The 25,950-nt window shown below is 44.4% G+C and overlaps 1 protein-coding gene across 2 annotated transcripts in view; it reads left to right on the top strand.

Annotated features, from left to right (window-relative positions):
- Positions 1 to 25,950, top strand: part of pik3r3b (phosphoinositide-3-kinase, regulatory subunit 3b (gamma)) — a 224,076-nt gene that overhangs the window by 93,713 nt on the left and 104,413 nt on the right. For both annotated transcript variants that reach the window (XM_061034969.1, XM_061034968.1), the window contains exons 5-7: positions 8,149 to 8,280; positions 19,549 to 19,741; positions 24,259 to 24,344. In XM_061034969.1, the coding sequence (XP_060890952.1) occupies positions 8,149 to 8,280; positions 19,549 to 19,741; positions 24,259 to 24,344 (411 nt within the window). The remainder of the gene's footprint in view (positions 1 to 8,148; positions 8,281 to 19,548; positions 19,742 to 24,258; positions 24,345 to 25,950) is intronic.

Raw genomic sequence — 25,950 nt, 5'->3', positions numbered from 1 at the left:
ACTGCTAACAGAGAAATAGTGTGCTGAGAAAGCGCCTCTCCGCTGTGACCTCCGTAATAATCTGAAAGAGGCAGACCTTGGGTTTCTTTCTGTTCTTTGTCCCTGCACAGCTCTCCAACTTTCAGAAATATGAGTTGTTGATGCTGAGACAACCTTCAATGTTTCCTGCTTTTCTGTGAGCAGACTTTTGTAAAGTTACAACCAGGATGATTTCATTTCAATCTTTAGAGACGAGGAGATAAATCAAAGATCAATATTTATTTTATATATGTGGTGTTGGATTATAGAGTGCTGCAGGGATAGGCGGAAATCACGGGGGGGGACAGGGGGGTCCGGACCTCGCAAATACTGGAAAAATAGAGAATTGTCCCCCCCCCCAGTATTCATGTCATCATAAACATGTCATTTTGAGTGATATAATAATATGCATTGAAAACACTTGTGCTAGATAAAAACCCAAAACAATTCGTTTTTTACGTTTTTAAAGATCAGGACCCCCCCCCCCCCCCCCCCCCCCCCCCCCCCCCCCCCCCCTTGCCTGACAGTGGTTTGGTCAACTGCTGAAGCCCCGCCCCCACAAACACTGCAGCGCGTGTCATTGTTGTTGAAAGAAAAACCCAGCTGCATCATTTAAGAATACTTGTAATCATTTTTGATCTGAGTTGTTCAGATTGTTGTACCAAACAGGAAGTACAAACCATTACCACGATCTCTGATGACACACAGCGTCATCAGAGCCAATCAGTCGCTCCTGCCACACAGTGTCATCAGAGCCAATCAGTCGCTCCTGCCACACAGCGTCATCAGAGCCAATCAGTCGCTCCTGCCAAAGACGTCATGTGTGAGACGCAGCCGTCCAATAACTGGACTCCGCTCTAGACTATTGACCCGGCTTCACTCCATTTACTCATCCATCCATCCGTCAGCTGATCCATACCCAGTGTCGGCCCAAACCTTCATCAGCCGACTGACAGGTCGAGTGTGGAGAGAACATCTGGCCTTGTGACGGTGTATTTTAGGGATTATGAAGTCATAAAGAAACAAAAGAGGAGGAGAATGGAGGTAGAAATGGATGAAAACAAAGAAGAAGAGAGTGTTGATGAAGAGAGAAATAAAGTGAGAGAAGAAAGACAGATCGAAGGTGAAGTGGCCTGTTGGGAGGAAGATCAGAAAAATCCGCCTGAACCTGTCGATGCATCACGACGTGTACATGAAGTGATAATCAATAATGACCTCTTTGGGTTTGAGTGAGGAAGACGACGTGTGTGTGTAGGTCTGTGTGTTTCTCTGTGTTCGTCTGTGGGTCACATGAGTTTACACAAAGCACAGGGAGGTTTCCAAGTCTCCAAACCCGTGTTCTTATTACATTAACATGGTGACCTGTTTCAATTAAGACTTCTTGAACTCGCATTTTCTAAGAACTGATTTGATATATTGAAGGGTTTTGAGGGAAACTAAAGGTCGACGCTTCATACAAAGTCTGCAGAGAAGGAGGATAGAGAGACAGAGAAGGAGCGAGTGAAGCAGGATCTCGGGGGATCTTTTCTCGTTCGTGGTGTAATGATTCTGTTTTGGCCGTGGCCCCGGAGAACGTCTGTGTTTCATGAGGTTTCATTAAAGCTACTCTCTGACAGGACTCCACCCTGCAGAGCGCCGCCTCTTCATGTGACACAGACGCTCATCCAGCCTTTAAAGTCGTCTAATGTTTCATTTATATATTTGTGTTGATCTCATTTGTATTCCCATTGGTCACTGCAAAAGTAGCAGCAGCTACTCCTCCTGAGGTCCACACATGTAAACATGACGTTAAAGGAGCAGTATGTAACTCTGACCCCTAGTGTTTAAAATGGGTACTGCAGTCTAAATTCTAAACATCATAGAGAGCTGTACCCCCCCCCCCCCCTCCTCTCTAGAGTGGATGCTCACTCAGGTCACCATGTGGTGGACTCTGAAGCTTCAGTGTTTATCCAGCTCTGCATGGGTCTGTAAACCTTTCTGTGTTCTAACCTCTCTCCATTTTTCAAAAGCATCTCCAATATTGATCCTAGTTTGAGCACGTTTCTGCTCGTGGAGCTTATTAGAAACATGCAGAGGCTTTTTAGGTCGGGTACAATCACTTCTATCTGAACCACTTCTCTTGCCCGCTTCCATCGCTGCAACACCTGTTGACCTGATAACTGCTCTCATATCTGACAAACCGAGGGGCGTCCAAAACGGCCGTGTGGGGGGGGGTGGGGGGTCGCCTTAAAAGTGCCTACCTTCTCTGGTCCAAACAAATCCAGAGCATTCAGGAGCAGAATCTAAAGTTAGAAGGAGGACATACTGCCTGCTGCATTGTTGTCAGAGAAGCCAGCACTTCTTTCACAGTTACATGTTGGTTTCTTCACGATCAGAGCTGATTTTCTCCATTTAATTCTTGTTTCGTTTCTCAGCCGGGTGAACGCTGAAACCTTTACAGCACGTTTCATGGCTTGAGCTAAAGTAGCTTCTGTAAACCATTGTGTTTGTTTTCTTTAGTAAATGAGATTCAAGGCTAGAGCCAAGGAGTAAAAACACCATGTTTAATGTTCAATGAGAGAAAAACTCAGGGCACACAGCTCCTCTGGGTAAACTTTAAAGTGTTCACTTGAATCTGCATGCGGCCTGTGCTGCCTCGTTTCCTCGTCCGCTCTCTTTATTGACAGCATTATGGCACAGCCCCAGCACGTCTCAGCGCGGCACGCCACATATTGTTATGGGCAGCACGGCACAGTTGTGACATGTGTCATGAAGTGTCGACCTTTCAGAGAAGCAAAACGTTTTAACACATTCAGAGAAGTTCCCACAGATCAGCACATCGTGGCAGACCGTATCTCCATCGTTGTGTTTCAACAACGTGTCAGGTGTGACGTCCGGGCAGCGAGTGTCGGGCAGCGAGTGTCACGCATGACATGACCCCCCCACACTTCACAAAGCAGAGAGGTCAGCAGTTTGTTTGTCAGTGTGAGACCCAAGTGACGGCCTCTGCTGCATGTCAAACGTATAAAACCTCATAGAAATCAGACTACAACGAGTTTGCTTGTAAGTGGAGTAGCAAAGCGTCTCTGATTCAGTGTTCTCAGTCAGTCAGATATGGTATGTGTGGGTCCAGACAATGTGTTGGCTGGTCATGAGTTAGCTCAGACTTCAAAGTGTGGACGGAGGCAGCAGTGACACAAGCTGCTTGTTTAGGTCACTTTTTTTGCAGAGACATGTCTGTGTGTGTTTCCCACGCTAACAGCTAAATGGGCCGATTGTTCTGAATTCACATGATTTCTTTGAAGTCGCACGGTTCATTATGTAACGCTGCGAATAACCACACAAACACAATCTGGGTGCAAATGATTATGACTCAAGACAAATTCACCATAGGTCCTTTTTCTTTTCTTCATTTTTTTACAGAATGTCAAGACTGACTTTTGTTCCTGATGGAAAACACACAGACAGCTGTTTCGTGTCAACCAACAGGAGCTGTTTGTTTGTATCAGACAGCGTGAAATTCTGAGTCTGAAACCAGAAACCAGCAGAAAGATGTTGGTCTGTGTAACCCAGATCTGTCTGCTCGAGTACAAAAAAGAAGAATTTATCGTATAAACTGTAACCAAACAGGAAGACACAATCCTGAAGAAAAGGAGATTTATAACAGAATACTAACTTTTTAAAGGAGCAGTCTGTAACTCTGACCCCTAGTGTTTAAAATGGGTACTGCAGTCTGAATTCTAAACATCATAGAGAGCTGTCCCCCCCCCCCCTCTAGAGTCCATGCTCACTCAGGTCACCATGTGGTGGACTCTGAAGCTTCAGTGTTTATCCAGCTCTGCATGGGTCTGTAAACCTTTCTGTGTTCTAACCTCTCTCCATTTTTCAAAAGCATCTCCAATATTGATCCTAGTTTGAGCACGTTTCTGCTCGTGGAGCTTATTAGAAACATGCAGAGGCTTTTTAGGTCGGGTACAATCACTTCTATCTGAACCACTTCTCTTGCCCGCTTCCATCGCTGCAACACCTGTTGACCTGATAACTGCTCTCATATCTGACAAACCGAGGGGCGTCCAAAACGGCCGTGTGGGCGGTGTCTTAAAACCTCCTACCTTCTCTGGTCCAAACAAATCCAGAGCATTCAGGAGCAGAATCTAAAGTTAGAAGGAGGACATACTGCCTGCTGCATTGTTGTCAGAGAAGCCAGCACTTCAACATGTTTCCTTAATGATCAGATAGGAAGATACCTTTATCATCTCATTCACTACACATCTTACAGGTTTATCCTTTAACGAGGGACTTTAGGTATCACTCTATCAAAATGCTTCTGCATTGGTCATTGACAATGATTATATTCCCTTCCTGTCAATATGTCGCCCCCCCCCCCCCACTCTTACACGTTAGCCTGTTAGCATCAACACAACAGCCAACATGTTCAGTTCCAAGTGTTGCTTGTGGCGATGAAACCACAGGGATCATGTTCATCTACTTTCAGCCGGCAGTTTATTCCAGTTTTTTGTCAAAAAGAGTTTCATAACTTTGAAAAGAAAAAGTGATGTCACTCCTCTTCTGTTTAGAAAATGTAATCTTACTCAAACAAAGATGTCAATCTCTGCGCGGATCCTTTCTGTAAAGCTGTCAGAACCTTTAAGTACTAGTCTGAGCCTGTCAGGGGGAACAATAAGCACTTCTAGTTGACGTTGCAGCCATGGATGTAAGTTAATTGTTGCTTCTTTTTATAGATTGTTTACGTCTTTGTTTATCGTTGACGGTCTTGTAAATGTTGGTGGCTGTGTTCACTGGAACGTTGGTGGTGATGGCGGTGACCACACTTATCTCTTCACCTGAGTTTTTGGATTTTACAGAGAGAGGGAGTGAGCCTGGGAGAGGAATCTTGTGGATCACTACACCGGACTGCAATCACATGCTGATTCTATGATTCAGTTACTGGTACTGTTGTTGGGGCACCGGTGGCCTAGCGGTTAGTGTGTGCGTCCCATGTACGGGGGCTGTTGTCCTACAAGCGTCAGCCCGGATTCAAATCTGACCTGTGGCTCCTTTCCCAAGCGGTAACTTTCGGTGTTGCCATTGAAAATGAAGCCAAAGCAGAGGTGTAAAATCCTGCAGTTTCTCGAGTGTCCACTAGAGGCTGGCTGCAGAAGCACAGGAAGTCACATACACACCCATTCTAAAAAGTCTGTTTTTACAGCAGAGATTAACATGTTTACAGCCTGGTTCAAAAAACCAAATAGGTGTGATTAGTTATCGTCATCACACACTGTACGGGGAGTGTTTGTTTTTTTAAACGGCTCTGTTTTCACTTTGAGAACATTTTGTGTTATCCATAGTTAGACGCGTAGCGGACATGATTGACAGGTGGGCGGGATGTAGAGGTTCATCAAGAGGTTTAAAATCCGCCTCAGCTCCAGCTCTCAGCCTGTCGTTAGGTTGACTGAAAGTTAGTCTGAGACAGCATTTCCAGCATGGCGGCTGCTGCCGATGAGCCTCCGGAGCCCCCTGCAGGAACAGATGGGTGACGTCACTCAGGCTTCAAACATTAATATTTACAGTCTATGGTCATTCCCCGCTCTCTTTTCCCAATTTCTGACTCTATCCATCACCTTACCTTTTAAAGTAAAGGCAAAAATAATCCCGGCACCGCTATAATATCATGTGTTTCTGTGAAAGAATAAATAGATGTATATCTTAGATTTGGATTTCCCCCACAGCACCTCACAGTGGTTTCCTCCCGTGTTTGGTTTCTTTTTTTAACGGTCTACATTCACCGCAATAAGCCGTAACATGAATGGCCACCAGCTGAATGAATGTTTTGGGAGAAATTCCCAAACTTTTACCCAGCAGTTAGTTATTCAGAGTCCAAAATGTGTTAACAAACATATTGGCATTTCCCATTCATAAGAGATTTTAAAAAGTCGATCAGACAATTGTGAAGCGAAGTAGGAAAGAAAAAATATCCTGATTGAGAGTTATTTCCCCCAGTGAAAAACAACAGCAGTCACTATAATTAGCCGGCGTTGAAATATCTTTGATGCCGCAAGTGCAAACTGATATTACACCCTCACAAATGTTGTTATTAAAATAATCTCAAGTCCCAATCTAATAAAGAAATATCAGTCACACGTTAACAAATTACAATCTGCTCTGCAAGAATCAAAATGGTTTAATGTTCCAATACATCTCCACCCACACACACACACACACACAAACACACACATGAAAAAGTGCATTAATATCTTTTCATAGACCTACTGGGTCCCACGGCAACACCAAATTTGCTGTGCCCGGGTGTTGGGATGATCGAATCCCCCAGACAAATCACTGCAGGATAAGGCGAGCCTCAGCAGGGCTCCGTGAACAGGCCATCCATTGATACTAATGGTGTGGAGGTTTACTAGCCTGTGGTGATTGGTTAAGTTTATTCAGGCATTAGTTAGAGGCACAAATCAATGAGATTTAACAGCCGCTTGGACTCCAGAGGGCCCGGTGCACATGATGCAGAGGAGGGTGGGGTGGGGTGGAGGATGAAGGTTGGAGGGAAAAGAGAAATAAAAGCAAGTGGAGCTGAGGCAGGAAGAGTCCAGATAAACGTCAAGGAGGACGAGAATCTGGAGGAAGGAAGGTTGAAGGACAAGTGGAGGTTAAGGTCAAAGATGGAGGACAGAAAGAAACGTCCTCTGGCACGGTGTGGTTTGTCCTTTTCTAATCTGCAGGAGCGCTCTCGACGCCGCCTTGCTATCTGTTTTGTCTGCTGACGGGGTGATCTGGGAATTTTCTTCACGGTTGGACGTCTCAGCGTCTGAATCATCTGAGACTGAATGACAGTTTCGCCCCACAAACAACTGACCGTTAGACGTCACAGGGCAAGACCATCAACACCGACCCTTCACTTCACAAAGCTTTGCACCAAAACCAGAAGCCCAGTATTTAACTTCCACTATTTAACTTCCAGTATTTAACTTCCAGTATTTAACTTCCAGTATTTAACTTCCAGTATGTAGCTATCATAATAAGAAGGCACTTTGGACCTCGTTCCCCAGTTTACTTTATTTAACTTGTGTATTAAACCCTGTGGTCCTCAACTGGTCTAGCCTCAGGACCCACCACCAACTCCTTATCGAGAAATATGGACCCAAATAAATTCAACCAATCAGATTTATTAAATGAATAACGGTGCAGTTTGACCTCAGAGTGTACAAAACGTGTGACAGAACAAAGCGAGGGAACAAAACAAACGTGTTTAAAAAGCGCTTCAGAGACTTTTTGACACAAAGATTTGAGACAAACTGAAACTGGCTCCGGGACCCACTTTTGGGTCCCGACCCACCAGTTGAGAACCACTGTAGTACAATATGTAATTTAAAAATATAAAGTAGCAAAATAAGGAGAAGAACAACAATAGCTAATAGGAGCAGTGAGAATTACCTAGTATCCTATTTTGTCCCTTCAGGCTCTCCGTAGATACTCGTCCTCAGTGTCTCCCTGTAGTCTCAGTGACGTAAAAGAAGAACACTGCTGCATCTTTGAATGTCTCATTTCACTTTAACAAACTCTCAGACAGTAATATCCACCTGATGACATCACACATTGACGTTATGACATCACACATTGACGTTATGACATCACACATTGACCTTATGACATCACACATTGACCTTTGTTACCGTTTGACCTCACTTTGGGATCCCTAACCACTTCCTGTTTCTGTGCTTAACTTCCTGTCCTAACCTTCCATCTACAGGAAGGGCCTTACTTTATTTCAAAATAAAAGCAGGGTTGAGTTAAAACAGGAAGTAAAGTACTCTCAGTTTAAGACAATACAAAAATTACAAAATAAAAGCCTCACAATTTTTTTTTTTAAATGCGAATTTTTTTAAATTTCAAGCATGTGATTGATCGGGTTTAACTTTTGAAATTAACGATGAATCGGGATAGAGACCAATACAGACGCTCTCTTTGGACACGCCTCCTTCATCCCTCAGCTCCCCCTCCCTGTCTGCCTCCACACTTCCTCCGCCCCTCCCCTTCCTGTTTCACCAGGTCCGTTGATGGTGTCATGACTGACTGTGAAAATTTAGATCAAACTGGGTCATAGTTGTAACCCTTTTTTTTTCTTCTCTGTTGTCCTCTCAGATCCGTTCTCTGTAGACCTGGACCAGTATGATGTGGTTTCTCTGACCGACGCTCTCAGGGGTTTCCTGCAGGACCTTCCAGCCCCCATCATCCCTGCAAGCGTCTACAGCGAGCTGGTCTACACCGCTCAAGGTAGAGTGAGCAACACCATGAAACCACAGCACAATGCACACAAATATCAGAGGAATCATGATGCTGATTGAACCCCAAGGAGTGTTTAATAGTGTTGATGTTATATATTGGATGTTCTGAATGGTTGATCTCTTATTCTATATCATAAATGCAAACCGCTGAGTGGTCGTGGAAAGAGTGACTAACTAGGCAAAGCTGCATGGCACACAGTGTAGTGACTGTTTGGTATATGATTAAAGTAACTTAAGTTCATACTTTAAGTTAGCTTTTAAGCCCCTGGAAACCCAAATCCACAAAAAGCTTCTAACGACCTTTTTATGATTTTATGTTCATTGAAGTTTACATTATAACTGGAGCCTCTACCCCTGAGAATTTTCAACAACAGATCTCTTAAAAGTTGGACAGATATATCTAAACGATCTGCGGAGTTACTCCTCTAATGCAGTTCAGTTTGAAGGAATACTCAGTGTAAAGAAACTTTACCAGATCTGAATGTTGTCTAAAAATATTGAATTAGACAGCCAGTACAACTTTGAAGTTGTTTTGATAGCTTGTATAGTTAGTACTAGCTTTGTTACCACAATGACTTAAGATTTGATTTATGGTAAATATTTTCTTGTTATCATCTTCTATAGACTCAAGTGCCAATCTAAAGTTTGAGTGAACATACTTCACTCTTATTGGTTGTAAATGAAATCCAAACATGGTATGGGGAAAGTTGAAGTTACTACTAGTTAAACTACAACAAGGAGAGCTCAGACCGATATGAAATGTTTGATTTCGACTCTTCCTGTAGCTATGAGCAGTGTTTTCATGGCTGGTGACTTGTGTGAGTTTAGCCCTCCAGCTGCCTCAGCAGTCATGCTCTCTCTTTCTCTCTCTCTCTCTCTCTCTCTCTCTCTCTCTCTCCTCTCTCTCTCTCTCTCTCTCTCCTCTCTCTCTCTCTCTCTCCTCTCTCTCTCTCTCTCTCTCTCTCCTCTCTCTCTCTCTCTCTCTCTCTCTCTCTCTCTCTCTCTCTCTCTCTCTCCTCTCTCTCTCTCTCTCTCTCTCTCTCTCTCTCTCTCTCTCTCCTCTCTCACGCACTGCAGGTTGAAACTCGGCAGCTCAATCTGAGCTCCGAATGCATTTTTTTAATGTATTTTTTTTAGTGTGCCTCTGTCACTCGGCATGAGCGCCGACACTCGTCACACCTGACAGATTTCTGCCGTATCTGGATGCAAAGACGACAAGGCTGTACCCTCTCGTCAGCGTCACATTTCTTCTGATCTCCCGACAGCTTTGGGATTATATATAAACAAAACAGACTCCGATCTGAAAGGGTGGCTCGCGGCCAACTTCTCTGTCTTTTCTCATTTTCTGTACAACTGACCTGCATGTTCACCCTTTCACCTGCCGCCCACCTCGCCCCAGCAGGCACTCCTCTCTCCGGCTTTTAGGGACTCTCACAGCCTCATCCATTTTTAATAAGCTCTACCTGTGCTTTCTGTGGTTCATGCTCTGCGTGGGCGGTGTTCGTGCCTGTGAGTGGAAATAAAAGAAAGGCAGACAGACCCATGGGCACAGGAGTTTGTATTAGACTGTTTTTGAATTCATCAAGAATGAGGCAATTGTCTGCAGGAAGTCCCTCAAATCTCCTCTGAAACCTCCTCCCAAAATATTACCTTGACTAAGCTCCTCGATCGTGAACTCGGGAGTGAAAACCCCCTCAATTATGTACGGGCTTTTCTCCCTCTCTCGGTTCCCGTCCCGTTAAGTGACAGCTCTTTTTTTTACTTTACTTATTCATGGAAACATTTTAAGTGAGGGGTAAACCACTTTAAAAGGATTCATCAAGTATTTCATCGCAGGTCGTCCCAAGTCAAACCCATTGAAACTGAACTTGAGGGGGTCGCTTAAAGACTGAGAGTGATTCCCTCTGTGACATCAGAGAGTACCCTGAACAGGTTTCTTAAACATGTGAGGGAGAAGTTTTCTAATGATGTTCAGAGATCCCTGAAAAATAAACCGTCTGCTCAAGGGACAAGTCCGAGGAGTTTTCTGTTGTTCTTCGTCTTAGCTGCGCTTTAGGCCTGAACCTGACTCCTCCTTCATGTCTTTAGTCCAGATGTTTTACTTGAAGAACTTCTCGAGAGTAACTTCACACTTACAGCGACCACAAACCAGAGCTTGGGGCACATCTGTTAATCTGTTCATCACCATCGGCGTTCATTGGTTGGATTGTTTTTTTTAATTGGACGTTAATTTGAGACCTTCTGTTAAATTCAGTTTCCATCGGGGGGGCAGGTAGCCTATCGGTTATGTGGCACACCCCATGTATGAAGGCTTTAGTCTTCTTCATAGTAGCCTTGGTTTTGAATCTGACCTTGGCCCTCGGATGAATGTCTCTCTCTCCTCCTAACAGTTTTTCAGCTGTCCAATCAAATAAAGGAGCAAATGTCCCCTAAAATTATTTTCTGGTTATGGTCCAATCCCCCACTCTTACATGGTGAGATGGATTGCAGACAACCTCAGCGAGAGCATGCGCTTAATCACTGTTTTAAAGAAAGTTCATTTGGGACCGTAATTGCACCGCGAGACAGCCCTGGTTCCAATCTTAGCTTGGTGTGTTTTCACTTTTTAGCCTAATAATGAGACAATTAAAGGCACAGTTTGTAAATCTCACCACCAGGGGGCTCTCAATCAGAACAATAATAAAAGATGATGTCGAGGCTGGCGGGGAATCATGGGAGTGATTCTCTCTGCTACTTCCCCAACACCGATGAAAATTAACTTTGATTTGAGCGTAGTCAAGACGACCGGGTGAAACCGACCTGAGGAAGAGAATATGTTTACAGACGAGCTAATGTACCAAGTATAATTTACATGATGTTTTTTTTATCACAGCAGCACAAACAGCAACAAGACGGCAGCTTTGAGCAGCAGCTCACGCATAGTGGCTCTGTCATGGTCATTTTGATACGTTTCTCCACACGTTGGTTTGTGAACTCACATTTTGAAGCCTTGAGTTTGACATCATTTCCTGTCTCCATCTTCAGTTTTTGACCCCCATAAAAAAGAAAAAAACAAATTAAAGTAACAATTTAAAAATTTTGCCTTATCGGAAAACAGCAACATCATCTGCAAAGAAACAATTTGGTCTAATTTGCTAATCGTCATAATTTCATTACCTAGCACCCTCTGTTCTTTCTATAATGGATTTAGAGTTTTGTGATGCATGTGGATTGAATTATTCGTCTTTGCCGCATACAAAGAGTCTCTTTCTGGTCCTCTCGGGGTCTAATCCCTGAGATTTGCCGATGCTGTAACAGTAAAAAATCCCCTTTGATTCCTTTTTATTTGTAACCTTTCCCGCAGCGCTCCTGCTCTCTGGGAGAATAGTCATAATCACATCTGTTTGATCTGAGTCCCATTTTTCCAGTCAGTGGCTCATCTGTGGAAATCCCCCAAACACTGTAAGAAACACAGCTGATATCAAATACCTTTTTAAAACACTCCAAACCCCTCACCCCGATACACAGTGTGGGTTCCTGTTTCTTGCTTTAGATTGAGCTTGAACGCCGGTTTTAAGAAGTGATATTTAATCTTAAACTAGATTCATGTGCTTCATCACCGAGCCAAAACTTCATTCAACCCTCAAAATTGGTCCGATCATTTTCTCTGCCAGAGTGAGACATCCTCTTTCTCGTGTTTTTTTTTAATCATTCACAGATTAATTGCATGTTTATGTTTCAGCATTCTTCTTGAATCCTCCGCTCTTCTGCTCCTGTTACACGGAAACCACACTCATCCTTTTATTATTTTTCCAACTCATGATTTCCATAAATGTTGTGCAAAAGCCCCAGAAAACAGAGACGAGGGATTGGGATGCTGTTTCTGATTAACGGTCAGTCAGGAATGTCAACATTTTTATTGTTTAAATTGTAAGGTCACTATCCATACCTCCCTGATTCTTCTTCATCTCCCTTCTGTCCCGTCTTTGTGTGTTTGCTCTTTGGTCACTTATCTTCATAATTTAACCCGAGACATTCGACAGTTCCTTCTCTTCACCCTGACCCGCTTCCCCAAAAGCCCATTCTCTCTCCTCCGCCTGTCTCTCCTCGTTCATTAGATTTGTCAGAGTTAGTTAACCTTAACGGTCTCACCGAGGTCATCGTCCATGAGGAGGCCAGCTGCCTCAGCCTGACTGACCACTGTCCATCTGGACCTTCAGAGGAGACCGAGCTCAAACCTCTAGGATGAAACATGACCCCCCCACAGGGGAGTGCACAAAGCTGCAGTACCACAAGTGGTCACTCGAGGCTTGCTCTAAAACGGACTAATTCCCCATAGACGTTCATGTACTCGAATAAAATGCAGAATTAACTATGTTTACAGCCGAGTACGGGACAGGTAAAATAACCTCATGTCTTAAAAAGGTTGGATCATTTAAATAAAAACAGAACGTTGTGATTTTCAAAACACACATTTGAAAACATCTGATTTGAAATATCTAAAAAACAACACATCAAATGTTGAAACAAAGAATTTTTGGTACTTTTTGGGGAACATATCTGCCCAGTTTGGATTTTTATGGCAGCTACATGTTTCATAAGCGATGGGACATGATCACATTCTCCACTCTGTAGCTTCACCTCCTCCTGAAACACTGATAGCATAGCGGTCATGTCGCGTTCCCCTTGTAGCAGAAGCTGTGGTCCTCGTCTGTTCGTCTGCTCGTCGTGGTCTTGACGGACCCTCTGCTCCCTTTGTTGCATGTCATCCCCCTCTCTCTCCTCTGCACACGTCCTGTCTCTTCAGCTGTCCTCTCCAGTAAAGGCTGAAAAAGGCCTCAAAGATATAATAAAAAGAACCACTAACATGTAGTTAAAGCAACATCTGCTGTAATCGTTTCTGATTCAATGTCACACCTTCCTCTAAAGCCTTCCACCATTCATTACAATCAATGCATTTAACAGCGAGTGGTACGTCCTTCATTAAGTCGTCTGTATGAGCCTCCTCTGTGTACGCTGAGCGACGAGCCGGCTGACCTTTGAGAGCTGCTTTTCCTTTTTGTTCTTATTTAAAACACGTCTGAATAAAGAGACGATCTCATCTCCGCGCCGCTCGGCTGAAGGCAGTCCATGCAGAGTGAGATTGATTTGTAATTATGATTCTTTTTATGATGTTGATATCACAGTCGACCGGCTGCACCGCGTTTAGTGTAGGAAGTGAAACAATCATTTTCAACGTTCAACACACACGAGGACTAGAGCTCCACGGTGTGACATCATCATATAATCCTTTAGTTTAAGTACAATACAGTAAGGGCGCGGTCACACTGGCCATCTGTACCGTGCTGTACTCAAGCACAATTGGCCCCCCCCGCTGCGCCATTCACACGCTGGCCGGCACGGCTAGGACTAACCGTGCCTAAAAAGTGTTGAAGCGTGCTTGGGCACGGTACGGATGACCAGTGTTACTGCGCCCTAAAATACATGCACACAGGGCGCAGGTGGCCTAGTGGTTAGGGCAGGCGCCCCATGTACAGAGGCTGTAGTCCTCGAAGCAGGCGGCCCGGGTTCAAATCCGAGCAGGGGCTCCTTCCCCGCTCTCTCTGTCCCTGATTTCTGTCTCTATCCACTCTCCTATCATTGCAATAAAAGCCCAAAAATAAATCTTTAAAAAAAAAACATGGATAAGTGTTGCTGATCGAGTGAAGAGACATTTGTTTCAGCGTCCCTCCACAATGAAAGAAAAGACACAGCCACTTAAAGAGGATCTGTAGCTGTGATTGGCTCGCTTCTTTTTGAGGAAATATGTCGTGGTCTTGATTCATAAAGCCCAAAATATTTCACTAATTTTATAAAATTACATTTTTATTCATCCTTGTTTCTAAAAAAATATCTGAAATTTGAGGTGAATCAGACAAATGTGCCTCCATAATATCCCTACAGGAAAGCTCCAGTTTGTCCCAAATCTTTTGAACACCCCACACACACACACACAGACACACAGACACACACAGACACAAACACACACACACACACACACACACACACACACGGACTGTCCAGTTGTCCAGTCTCCCAGAGTCCCGCGGGGCCAGATGGATGGGCCAAGTTCTCTCTCCAGCCTTGACCTCTATTGACCAGCGGGGTCAACCCCAATCCATAGTAAGCAAGGAGGACGACTGTGTGTGTGTGTGTGTGTGTGTGTGTGTGTGTGTGTGTGTGTGTGTGTGTGTGTGTGTGTGTGTGTGTGTGTGTGTGTGTGTGTGTGTGTGTGTGTGTGTGTGTGTGTGTGTCTATGATCAGTTGTGGTCAGACAGAGAGAGGTGACTTTCATGACCCCCATCAGGCTGCAGCAGATTGTCAGCCATCCATCACCGCCCACCTGCCCACGCAACACACACACACACACACACACACACACACACACACACACACACACACACACACACACATCTCAAGTGTAACTGAACTTCGTTGGGTTTTCCCCGTGCTCTCGCTCAGTAATAAATCTCACAGTATTACGTTTTAAATTCCCAACATTAAACACTTCTACATTTGAAGTGTCAATATTTTCTGCTTTGCGTCATTTGAGATGTTTGAGTGACATTCAAAACGTGATGAGGATGTCACTTTTGAGAATTGAAACAGTGATAAAGCCGCCATGACACAACATGTTTATCGTTGCTATGGAAACACCGGATGTTATCTTGTTAATACCACAGGCGTCTCGATACCAGCCAGATCAGAATCTTAAGATCTGATCATTTAAAAAAACACTTTTTTTTTAACAATACAAACTCTGAAAGGTAACGTGATGGTTGTAAATTTGCAGATACTCCCCTCGTGTGTTTGTTGCTCATGCAAGGGCGCCGCGTGATGTCAAACATGTCCATCAGCTCACACACTGCACGCACCATCCTGCAGCAGGTACATGTGTAAATAAAGATACACTCATATGTATAATGCCCCGCACACACACACACAAATACACACTGATGGTAATTAAACAAAGAACACTTGACTCCTCCCTCTTCACCTCTTTGCTGGGTCAGTTTGACCTTTGACCTGCAGACACCAGCCCCCCCAACATGGTGACCACAGGGTGATTTATACCCCTGATGTTTGCTTCAGGCTCATGTCTTCTATTTAAATCAAATATTCTATCTGCAGTCTCTTCTGTTGTTCTTCACTTTTAGTTCCCGTCGTCATCGCCGACATTTCATCCAATGAATAACTCTTGGTTTTAAAATATGAGGCACGGTGTTTCCTTTGGTTTTAACCCTTTAAAAATGTGTTGCATCACTACATTACGTCATCTGATGTGCTATAAAAACGGCCTCATCTTTGGTAAATTTCACATTTTGAAAAGGTAGCATGTTCCCAAAGTTTCACATTTTCATGTTTTATTTTGACATGAAAAAAGGGGAGGAGTTATAAACACATTATGTCGGTGCAGACTGAGGAAGAAGATATTCCCACACACTTGCTCCAATTAATTTATGACACATTTTCAGTACTCTCATGAACTACATAGGGGCGGCTGTGGCTCAGTTGGTAGCGTCGGTCGTCTCTCAGCTCCTGCAGCTACATGTCCGATTTGTGACACTTAACCCCAAGTTGCTCCCACTGCTTTGTTGGTGAGGTATGAATGTGGGATTAGTTAATGATGGACTCTTTACTCAGCAGCCTTTACCATCAGTGTGTGAATGTGTAGGTGTGACCTGCGGTGTAAAAGCACTTTGAGTAGTCAGAAGACTAGAAAAGAACAATACAAGTTCAACTCCATTTATCATTTCCTGTGGTGTAATGAACTTAAATTTTGTAAAGATTTCAGTGAAACTAGAAAACTAGCTGCACATGCACAAGCTGGTTAATCTCTGAGTGTCAGCAGCTCAGTCTGCAGAGACTCACCACATCAAGTCATGGTCATGGAGTAAAGTATGGAAGTTGGTCTGGTAGCTGGAGATGTGCCAAGCCACTTCCAGAGTCCTGCAGAGATGCTCTTGAGGCCCCACTCTGACATCTCTATTAAAGTCCACAGGTCCTGTATGTGCATGTGTGTGTATTTCAGGACTACCTGTGTGAGAAGTGTGTCGCTCAATTTCAGAGTTTCCCCCTCAGGGAATTATAAAGTATGTAAAAAAATCCTATTAGAGTTATGAAGTTAAAGAGCGTGGCAGTAAAATGACTGACAGAGTGTTATGGGAGGTCATGTTGTATGTCTTGATTTTTTGACATGCGTTTGAATATATGCCCGAGTGACTCTGAATGAACCGAGAATATGGAGCCTCTGTTCTCTCTCTCTCTCTCTCTCTCTCTCCATGAATCCAATCAGTCATGTGTCAGATATACAGTCAGTGGTTCTGTCAGGTCTTCAGCTCTCTGTTGGCACTCTGTGTTATTGGGATCGATTCCAACACTTTAGTTCCCGCACAGACGGCCGAATACACCGATAGCTCACACGCCCGATCAATACATATCAGCATTCTTACACCTGGATACATGCGGCATGTACACATGTAGAGCTGTGCATCACACAAATCACTCTACAACGTGTGTGTGTGTGTGTGTGTGTGTGTGTGTGTGTGTGTGTGTGTGTGTGTGTGTGTGTGTGTGTGTGTGTGTGTGTGTCTCAGGCACAGGACCGACGTTCTATTCCACGTCTTTTCCCCTCCTACTTTAAAAAGACGATTTCCTCCATGTTTTGAAGTTTGACCTCTTGGTGACCTTTGTGAATATTACAGTCCCTAACTCTCTCTTGTGTTTGTATTTAAATAAGACACTTCAAGCTTTAAGGGGAGGTGAGAAGAGACACAACTCATCACATCACATCTTTACTACTGACTGCGAGTGTTGCAGTACTCGAAAAGACCGGTCTCGAGACCCCTTTTTGAAGGTCTCGGTCTCGGAATCAAAGGATTTTGAACCGGTCTTGTCTCGGTCTCAGACTGGATTTTTAATCAAGACCGGTCAAGATCACCACTGACGTGATTACTGTGATTAGAAGGAAAACTTCTCTTTCTAAAAGAACAAAAAACTTCAGTTCATTTGTACTTTGATTTGTTTCCCGGCCGCCACCTTGTCGGTGTTACGGTCCAAGTGAGGGACACGCCCCCTAAACACAAGATGATGATTCTTCAGAGATATTTATGGTCTTGGTCTTGACTCGTTCTCGCCCTGCCTTGGTCTTGGTCTTGGTCTTGGTCTTGGTCTTGGTCTTGGTTAGTGTGGTCTTTACTACAACACTACTAATTGCATTCTCAAGAAATGAAAAAGAAAACATATTTGACTGTGGTAAAAGCCTTCCATCTCCTACCAGAAGTTCCTTACTGTATTTCAAAATAAAAGCATAGATGTAATTAATCAGGAAGTAAATAACCCTTAGATCAAGACAGTACAAAACTTCAAAATAAGAGTATGTCACCTGATTATGAACTCCGACTGGAGCTGTTAAAAACACTCAATCTAAATAAATAACTTGAGACGGCAGATTCAGACCCAGATAAACGGACTTCATAAGTCCAGCTCTCCCACCGAGTGCCCCCCCATAAAGCCCTCACACAGCAGGCTCAGGCACAGATGTTTTCTTGTTTGCAGCCTGTTTGCGGTGGTAAATGTCCCGTGGTGAGCACGCCCGTCAATACGTCTGCTCCTCTTCAAACACGGCCCCATTGTCTGAACCCCGGCTAATACAAGAAAAGGAGTCGTATTATCCCCCCCTGCGCCTCCTGCTGTGTCACTTTTACAAGCGTCCGTGTATGCGGCGGCCCCTGTGATTCTCTTCCCCCACAGCGTCTGTCAGGAGAGCTGGCTTTGCTTCTGGTTTGCTCGACTCGGCTCTGGATTCAAATCGCTGGTGTCCTGCCAGGGCCGAAAACATCTCCTCAAAGCCGGGCGTGCGGCTTATTGGCTACATGCTCGGATGGATACTGATGGAGGTGCTGCACATCGGGCGCCACAGCAGGAGCGTCTGCTCTGTGTTCAGTGTGTTTGAGGGAGAAGCTGTAATGTTCTTTAATGTGCTACATGTTTATGCGTGCAGCGTCCCGGCTGTCTGATCTGCTTTACAACACGCTCTCAGACACACAGATGCATGCACCTTCATCTCCCCTTTGTCTGCTCACACATACAGAAACAGAAATATTCTCCAGACTTCTTTCACAGGACTGGTTCCAACATAATGATATGTCTGAAGCAGGGGGCGACAGTCAGCTTAGATCAATAAATAATAAAAAAACAAACACCTTAAAAACACTTCAGACCTGCAGGTAAACCTAACATCTGTACGATCTGTCTGAGACGAAGCCATCAGTGACGGTTCATCCAGCTGCTGTACTCTCTGAAATACCATATCTTAAAAATATGATGTTTTAAACAGTTAGACCCTGTGTCCATCTGGCGTTTTTGTCTGAGTGTCAGCGTCTTTTTAAAATTGTTTGCAATGAGTAGAGAGTGTTCCCAGCAGCTGAAAAAGCCCGGCGTCCAGCGTCTTTTTTCACGAGTGCTCCGCTTTTTTTGTGCGGCCGCTTCGAGCACTCAAGTTGAAAAAATCTTTCAATCCCGGTGGTTCCGGTTTTGTTTCTGTCTTCTTATTGGATAGCCTGCAGAATATTGAGTTTATATTTTTGTAGCAAATGTATGACATTCCCCGTTTTGTCTTGTACCAACATCCTCTTTGCTCCGTATCTGATTTCAAATATAAAACATGCAGTAAAAAGTAACGGAGCAGCGTCGGTCATACAGCGGCCGTTGTCAACATACTGTTGCCATAGAGACAGGACGGACGTGCAGCGCTTTTCTTCTCAGCACACAAAAGCTCAATGCAAGCGCTCCAGATCGCTCAGCCAGCACTTTTCTGACTAGAAAAAAACGCTAGGCGGACACGAGGCCTTAGGCTGAAATCAGGATGTAAGATAAGTTAAGATAGATTGACTATTTGGAGAAGTCAAATATCTGTTTATTATTGTTGCATATATAAAAGTGTAATTTTGTACCACCAAGCTTCATTGAAGAAGTCTCATAAGAAAAATGTTCTCTTTGTTTTGTTGCTTATTGTGCAGCCCTGCTTGTGCAAAACTGTGGGAGTGGATTTTGAATTTGCAGAGCTGCTCTTTACGGTCAAACTCGAACGAGCCTGAACTGAGCTTCATGAGTTGGACGCTGGTCGATATCGTCACCCTGTCGTTGACACGGGAATGACCGGGCAGAAATATGAAGCTGAAACATGAGATTTTCACATTTGAATGTTTTCTGATTTTTTTTGTTTTTCTTCCTGCAGAGAGTCAGAGTGTGGAGGAGTGTGGAGACAGGCTGAAGCAGATCCTGGAGTCTCCCAGCGTCCCTCAGGCCAACCACCAGCTCCTGGTCCACCTCAGCACACACCTGGCCCGGGTCAGCCAGCAAACCCAGGCGGCCCCCCGGCTCCTGGGTCAGGCCTTCAGCGAGGTCGTCTTCCAGCACTCTGCTGTCAGGTAACCCGACCTTCACCTTTTGTTGAAGTGAACGTTATTGATGTGTTCTTCTGCGTTCTGATTGGCAGTTCAACAGCTCAGCCCCTCCTTTTAATCTGCAAGTCAAGGTGTATCAAGCTGCCGGTAACCATAGCAACAGTGTTCAAGCTTCAGACTCCATTAGCAGACGCAAGTGCTGAAACCAAAACCACAGAGTCAGATTTAAACACATCCTCAAACTTCAGTACAGGCGCCATAAAACATCTCCAGATGTTTGTCTAAAGAACACAACGCGATCCAACTTACCTCGCGGCGTTCTTCACCTCGACTCCACACGTCATTATCTTCCATCAGGACTTCATGATGTGCATCACTCCTCACCTAACGGCTCCTTCATTTGCGTCTTCATCTATTCAGATTCCAGTCAGGGTTGTTAGTCACAGTCTCTGAAGCGGAGGGAGGAAATGATGCTCCCCTCGAGCAGGTAACAGGAAAAGAACCAGGCCGAAACCTTCAGAAGAGGAAACCTTTATGTCAGGCACTGCTCATGAAAGTCTTTCCCATTGCACACTCTGTGAATGTCCTCATTAGTCATGGTGGAAACACAGCAGCCTCTCACATATTGGAATAATGAAATGTGTTTATAGTAACGCTGCCAGAGTCAATTGCAGCTCCGTCATTTCAATCAGGAAGAAATCAACACGTCCAAAGATAAACTGTTTGACTTTTTGGTGAATGTTTCATCAGTAAAATATAAACTCAATACTCTGACGGCTATCCAATAAGAAGACACCAGAAACAAAACTGGAACCACCGGGATTGAAACGCTTTCTGTCTGAATCTAAAGTTCTTGTGTTTTATCTCATCTTAGACAAATATTCTGTTCAGTCTTAACTTTAGTCTTCATTTTACACACATATAAACTCATTTGGCTTTCACACCTGCAGAAAACTACTGAAAAACTCCAGATATTTCCAGGAGGAGCTGCATGTGTGAACGCAAACAGACACATTCACCCGGAGTTTCTCCTCCTCTAGTATCTCTTCTGCAGAAAGTCAGAGTGAACTGATGTGAGAACGCAGCAGGATATTATTAGGAGAATTCACCTCGAGCCAATAGGAGGGAGGAGTTTTGTTTATATCCTGTGACTGCTGCATGTTGCAAAGAGTGTATACTTGCCAATTAATTAATTTCTGATAACTGTGCCAACCTCTCGATATCGCTAGAAAGAAAGTGTACGCTACAGACACTGTTATAATGATTTCCTTCCTTCTTGTTCCCTGGTCGCACATTTCCCTCAGTACATGTTTGATGACCTGTAGAGTATTATTTTCTAAATCATAATATGAAACTCTGACATGTGGAGGGACTTCCCAAAAGGCTGTGAAATGTCGTTTATTTCATTTTCCATTCTTGGCGTCACAAACGGATTGTTTGTCCTGAAACATCTGGGTGGAGAGGGTTTCCCCGTCTCATTCTTCATTCATGAATCAGACCGACAACGCACTCAAACTTTCTGTCTCCATGTTGAACCCTGGGCTGAGCCACCGCACACACTCAACAAACGTCGTGGACGTCCAAACGACGTGTTTTTGTTCTTGTTAAAACAAAAGCGTGACTTTTGACTCTATAAAACGACTTCCTGCAGGTGAAGCTCTGACTGAACTCTGAGAGGACGACGTCAGCACCACTGATGTTGGTGTGTTGTTGTTTCTCTGCACCCTGCACGAGCTCGCCTGCGTCTGCATGTGTTTCCAGAAATTACCGAGGAATGTCTCCTTGTGGCGCTGTGTGCGGCAGAGGAGATGTGGTTGGGTTTTTGGAGAGGCGAGTCAGTGAGTCAGAAAGCGTGATTGTTTGTGCACGTCACCTCTGACGTGCACGCCGAGGATACAGAGAGGGGCGGGGGTATCATAGCATGCTATATTATCTAAACCAGTCGACATGTTGGCTCGTTTTTATCTGAATGGAAACGTTGATTTATTTGAGATGGCTCTGAGATGTATACTCTGCAGTCTGGAAGTCATTAAACAGTCACAGCTATTTGAATGTTTGGGCTTCTTATTGTCAACAAACCTCATGGAAAAAACCCATTTAAATCAAAACTACTAACTGCTGACTAAAGGATACGGCGAGCTCTCGCTGGCCCCTGAATGTCCGGGGGAGAAGGTGTGAATCTCGCGCCAGGCCTTACCCATACTCAATGGGAAGTCGGCCAATCAGATCTGTGACTTCAGGAGGATTGCAGAGGGAATGTTTGAAACATTGGAGACCAAACTCAGATTTATCCATCATTCACACCAACAGGCGGACAACGTCTGTGATGGCAGGACGACAAACATCCAGAAGCAATAAGTGGAGCGGCTTTAAAATAAATGGAAAACATACTCATGTGGAAAAATGAATCACAATCTACCAGAAATCTACAAACACTCAAAAAGAATCAAGTTGGAGAACTAAAGGAGAGAAACCTTGTATTTATTTGAAGTTAATGTTTATTTATTTATTTTATTATTTATGTTGTTGTTTGGTCATTTCTTGTTTGGTTTTTGTACAGCTGCTCATGGCCGCCCTCTGCTCAGCTCACGCTCCAGAAACTGACCCCGTGGGGGCAGGGCGCATGGCCCCGATGGAAGAAAAACCCTCGGCTGAGTATGTGGAAATTGGCAGTTACTGTCCCACCGGACACAGATCCACCTGCTGGTCTTGTGAAACCGGACACAGATCCACCTGCTGGTCTTGTGAAACCGGACACAGATCCACCTGCTGGTCTTGTCAAACCAGACACAAATCCACCTGCTGGTCTTGCTTAACTGGACACAAATCCACCTGCTGGTCTTGTGTAACCAGACACAGATCCACCTGCTGGTCTTGTCAAACCGGACACAGATCCACCTGCTGGTCTTGTCAAACCGGACACAGATCCACCTGCTGGTCTTGTCTAACCTGACACAGATGCACCTGCTGGTTCCGCTTACCCGGACACAAATCCACCTGCTGGTCTTGTGAAACCAGACACAGATCCACCTGCTGGTCTTGTGAAACCGGACACAGATTCACCTGCTGGTCTTGTGAAACCGGACACAAATCCACCTGCTGGTCTTGTCAAACCGGACACAGATTCACCTGCTGGTCTTGTCTAATCGTACACAGATCCACTTGCTGGTCTTGTCTAATCGTACACAGATCCACCTGCTGGTCTTGTGAAACCGGACACAGATCCACCTGCTGGTCTTGTCAAACCAGACACAAATCCACCTGCTGGTCTTGCTTAACTGGACACAAATCCACCTGCTGGTCTTGTGTAACCAGACACAGATCCACCTGCTGGTCTTGTCAAACCGGACACAGATCCACCTGCTGGTCTTGTCAAACCGGACACAGATCCACCTGCTGGTCTTGTCTAACCTGACACAGATGCACCTGCTGGTTCCGCTTACCCGGACACAAATCCACCTGCTGGTCTTGTGAAACCAGACACAGATCCACCTGCTGGTCTTGTGAAACCGGACACAGATTCACCTGCTGGTCTTGTGAAACCGGACACAAATCCACCTGCTGGTCTTGTCAAACCGGACACAGATTCACCTGCTGGTCTTGTCTAATCGTACACAGATCCACTTGCTGGTCTTGTCTAATCGTACACAGATCCACCTGCTGGTCTTGTCTAATCGTACACAGATCCACCTGCTGGTCTTGTCTAATCGTACACAGATCCACTTGCTGGTCTTGTCTAATCGTACACAGATCCACCTGCTGGTCTTGTCTAATCGTACACAGATCCACCTGCTGGTCTTGTCTAATCGTACACAGATCCACTTGCTGGTCTTGTCTAATCGTACACAGATCCACCTGCTGGTCTTGTCTAATCGTACACAGATCCACTTGCTGGTCTTGTCTAATCGTACACAGACCCACTTGCTGGTCTCGCCTTATCCAATGGATTCTGTTTTACAATCCCCATCAGAATGTCTTCCTGAGGATTCAGGCTCACAGTTTGCTCTGTCTGTGTTCGGTCATACACTACTTAATGAAAAGTTCTGAAGATTAATCCCTGAGGAGAAATCATTCCTGAGTTTTCTTTATAATGAATCAGTCTCTCTATTGATGTCAAAGGTTCTCTAGTTAGTAAAATAATCTTTCTGAACACGACGGCTGCTCAATCTTGAATTACTTCAGAGAAAATGTTTCCTCTCTTTCTGTTGAATCCAAACTCTTGGGGGGAGAGTTTTAGGGAGTAAAGAAGTAACCGTCTGGACTAAGAGGATGTTTTAATAATCTCCTCATCCTCAAAGACCTCAGGTGCTCAAAGTTTCTGAGAAAGACGAGGGGCTGATTCCTGAAAAGCGACACCACAAGGTCTCACTGTCCCCGGTCTGGGTTCAGCTCCTGTGATGTGCATGCTCTGGTTTTTAGAGCTCTTTATGTTTTTTCCTACTTATGCTAACCCACTCAGGCTTTTGATAAGATTTCCATCAGGACAGGATTTAGTGGAGGATCAGTACAGCTCGTGTTAACGTGTGTCATTTTGTCAACAGTGCGGATGTTAACCCGGAGCATCACGTCAGGATCTTGGAGGCTCTGATCACAGCAGGAGGTCTCACGGAGATGCAGGCTGCACCAGGTAGGGTTTTCCATCTACATACACAAAGAGGCTCAGAACACCTGCTGTTTGCTTTTCAATTTGTGACACTGTTTGGTGGCATTATGTTGAGCTTTACGGCTAAGCTTGGTGTGGATGCTTGTGAGTCTGGAAAATCTGACACATGCAGTTCCATTCTATGTTTTGTCTACTCCAATGTATCAAGCTTGTTCCTCGAATTTATCACCACACATATCTCTGAGAGGAAACACGACTCTCCCTCACTGCACCACAAACTGCAGGGAAAACACACGTTTGGTTTGTGAAGTATGCGGACAAGACAAACACTCTGCCCCGAGCTGCCGTGATAAATTGGGCATGAAGCATGAAATAACAGCTTTAGATTTGGTTTACTTTTCATTCTGGATGTATACGGCTGATGGTAACAAAACAAAGCGGTTTCAGGATGTTTTCTTTCATTTCGCATTCCTGCTTGTTGCTGGAGCGTTTCGTTTGAGAGCCGGCGTATGAATGAGAGCGTGGCCGATCTGGTTTAATGTTGACGGACTGTAGAGTATACAATTATCAAACCTCAGGATCTTTTCTGCGAAAGCATAGAAGAACAACATCCTGACCTCTGCTGAAAAGTTCTGGCTCAGACTATTGTACTCTAGAGACGTTGTATTTAGAAGGGTTAAAAAAGGCTCCCAAACATAATCAACTCAAACAAGCTTTGTCTTTGAGTCTTGGACGTACGTCTGCTGTAAGGACTTTTTAGAGCCTGAGTGTCGGGTTTTAGCAGCCGCCATCTTTTTTTATTGGAACCAGAATGAACAATATTGTGAAGAGAAGGAAGTCATGCATCGCTACATCTTTATCCTGGTTGATAGCATCCCCTGCCTTATCAAAAATGAGACCATCAACATCGAGATATTTTGAAGACGACTTGAAACTAGCATTTGAGTGCATAAAGTAAAAACTCTGAAATAGTCTCTGTTATAACCAAACTTGTTTGGAGTCTCCCCCTGCTGGCAATGGGAAAATGAACGAGAACCTGTGTCCACAGATCGTGCTTTTTGCACCGACAGCGCCAACATCCTCCGTTTCAGAGCACTTCTCACCAGCGTTCACTGTTGCTAGGATACAAAAACTTAACTTAGCTTTCCTCTTCCCTCGGTAATGTCCGTCATGTGTGTTTTCAAAAGCTCTGTGTGCTTAATATTTGCTGTAACTCGAGCTGAGAAAAGGGTCGTGTCCTGGCATCAGCAGCTCTACACCTGGAAACTGTTCCCAAGAAAAGACGAGTTGGACTGTAGGGCTGTGCTCGAAAAAATCGATTTGGCAATATATCGTCATGTGCGCCATGCATATCGATGCAGATGTTACAGAATCGGTATGACTGCAAAGCTGTGATAATGACAGTTTTGAAAGAGGCCTCAATTACCACAATACCACAATTTCCCAGTTTGGGATCAATAAAGTAATTCTATTCTATTCTATGGTGCCGTTCACAATAACACCATCTCCATAGCTCTGGGATTAAAATATTTTTATGTATTTGTAGGATCTCTGAGGACCTGAACTGAAGTGTTTTAAGTTGTGGGATCCTTAATACTCCTCTGCTGTTATTCTCAAAAATAAAGAAAAG

Source organism: Labrus mixtus, chromosome 3 (genome assembly GCF_963584025.1).
Source record: "Labrus mixtus chromosome 3, fLabMix1.1, whole genome shotgun sequence".
Classification (NCBI taxonomy): Eukaryota; Metazoa; Chordata; class Actinopteri; order Labriformes; family Labridae; genus Labrus; species Labrus mixtus.
Note: the sequence above shows the minus strand (reverse complement) of the source record. Positions and strands in the feature narration are given on the sequence as shown.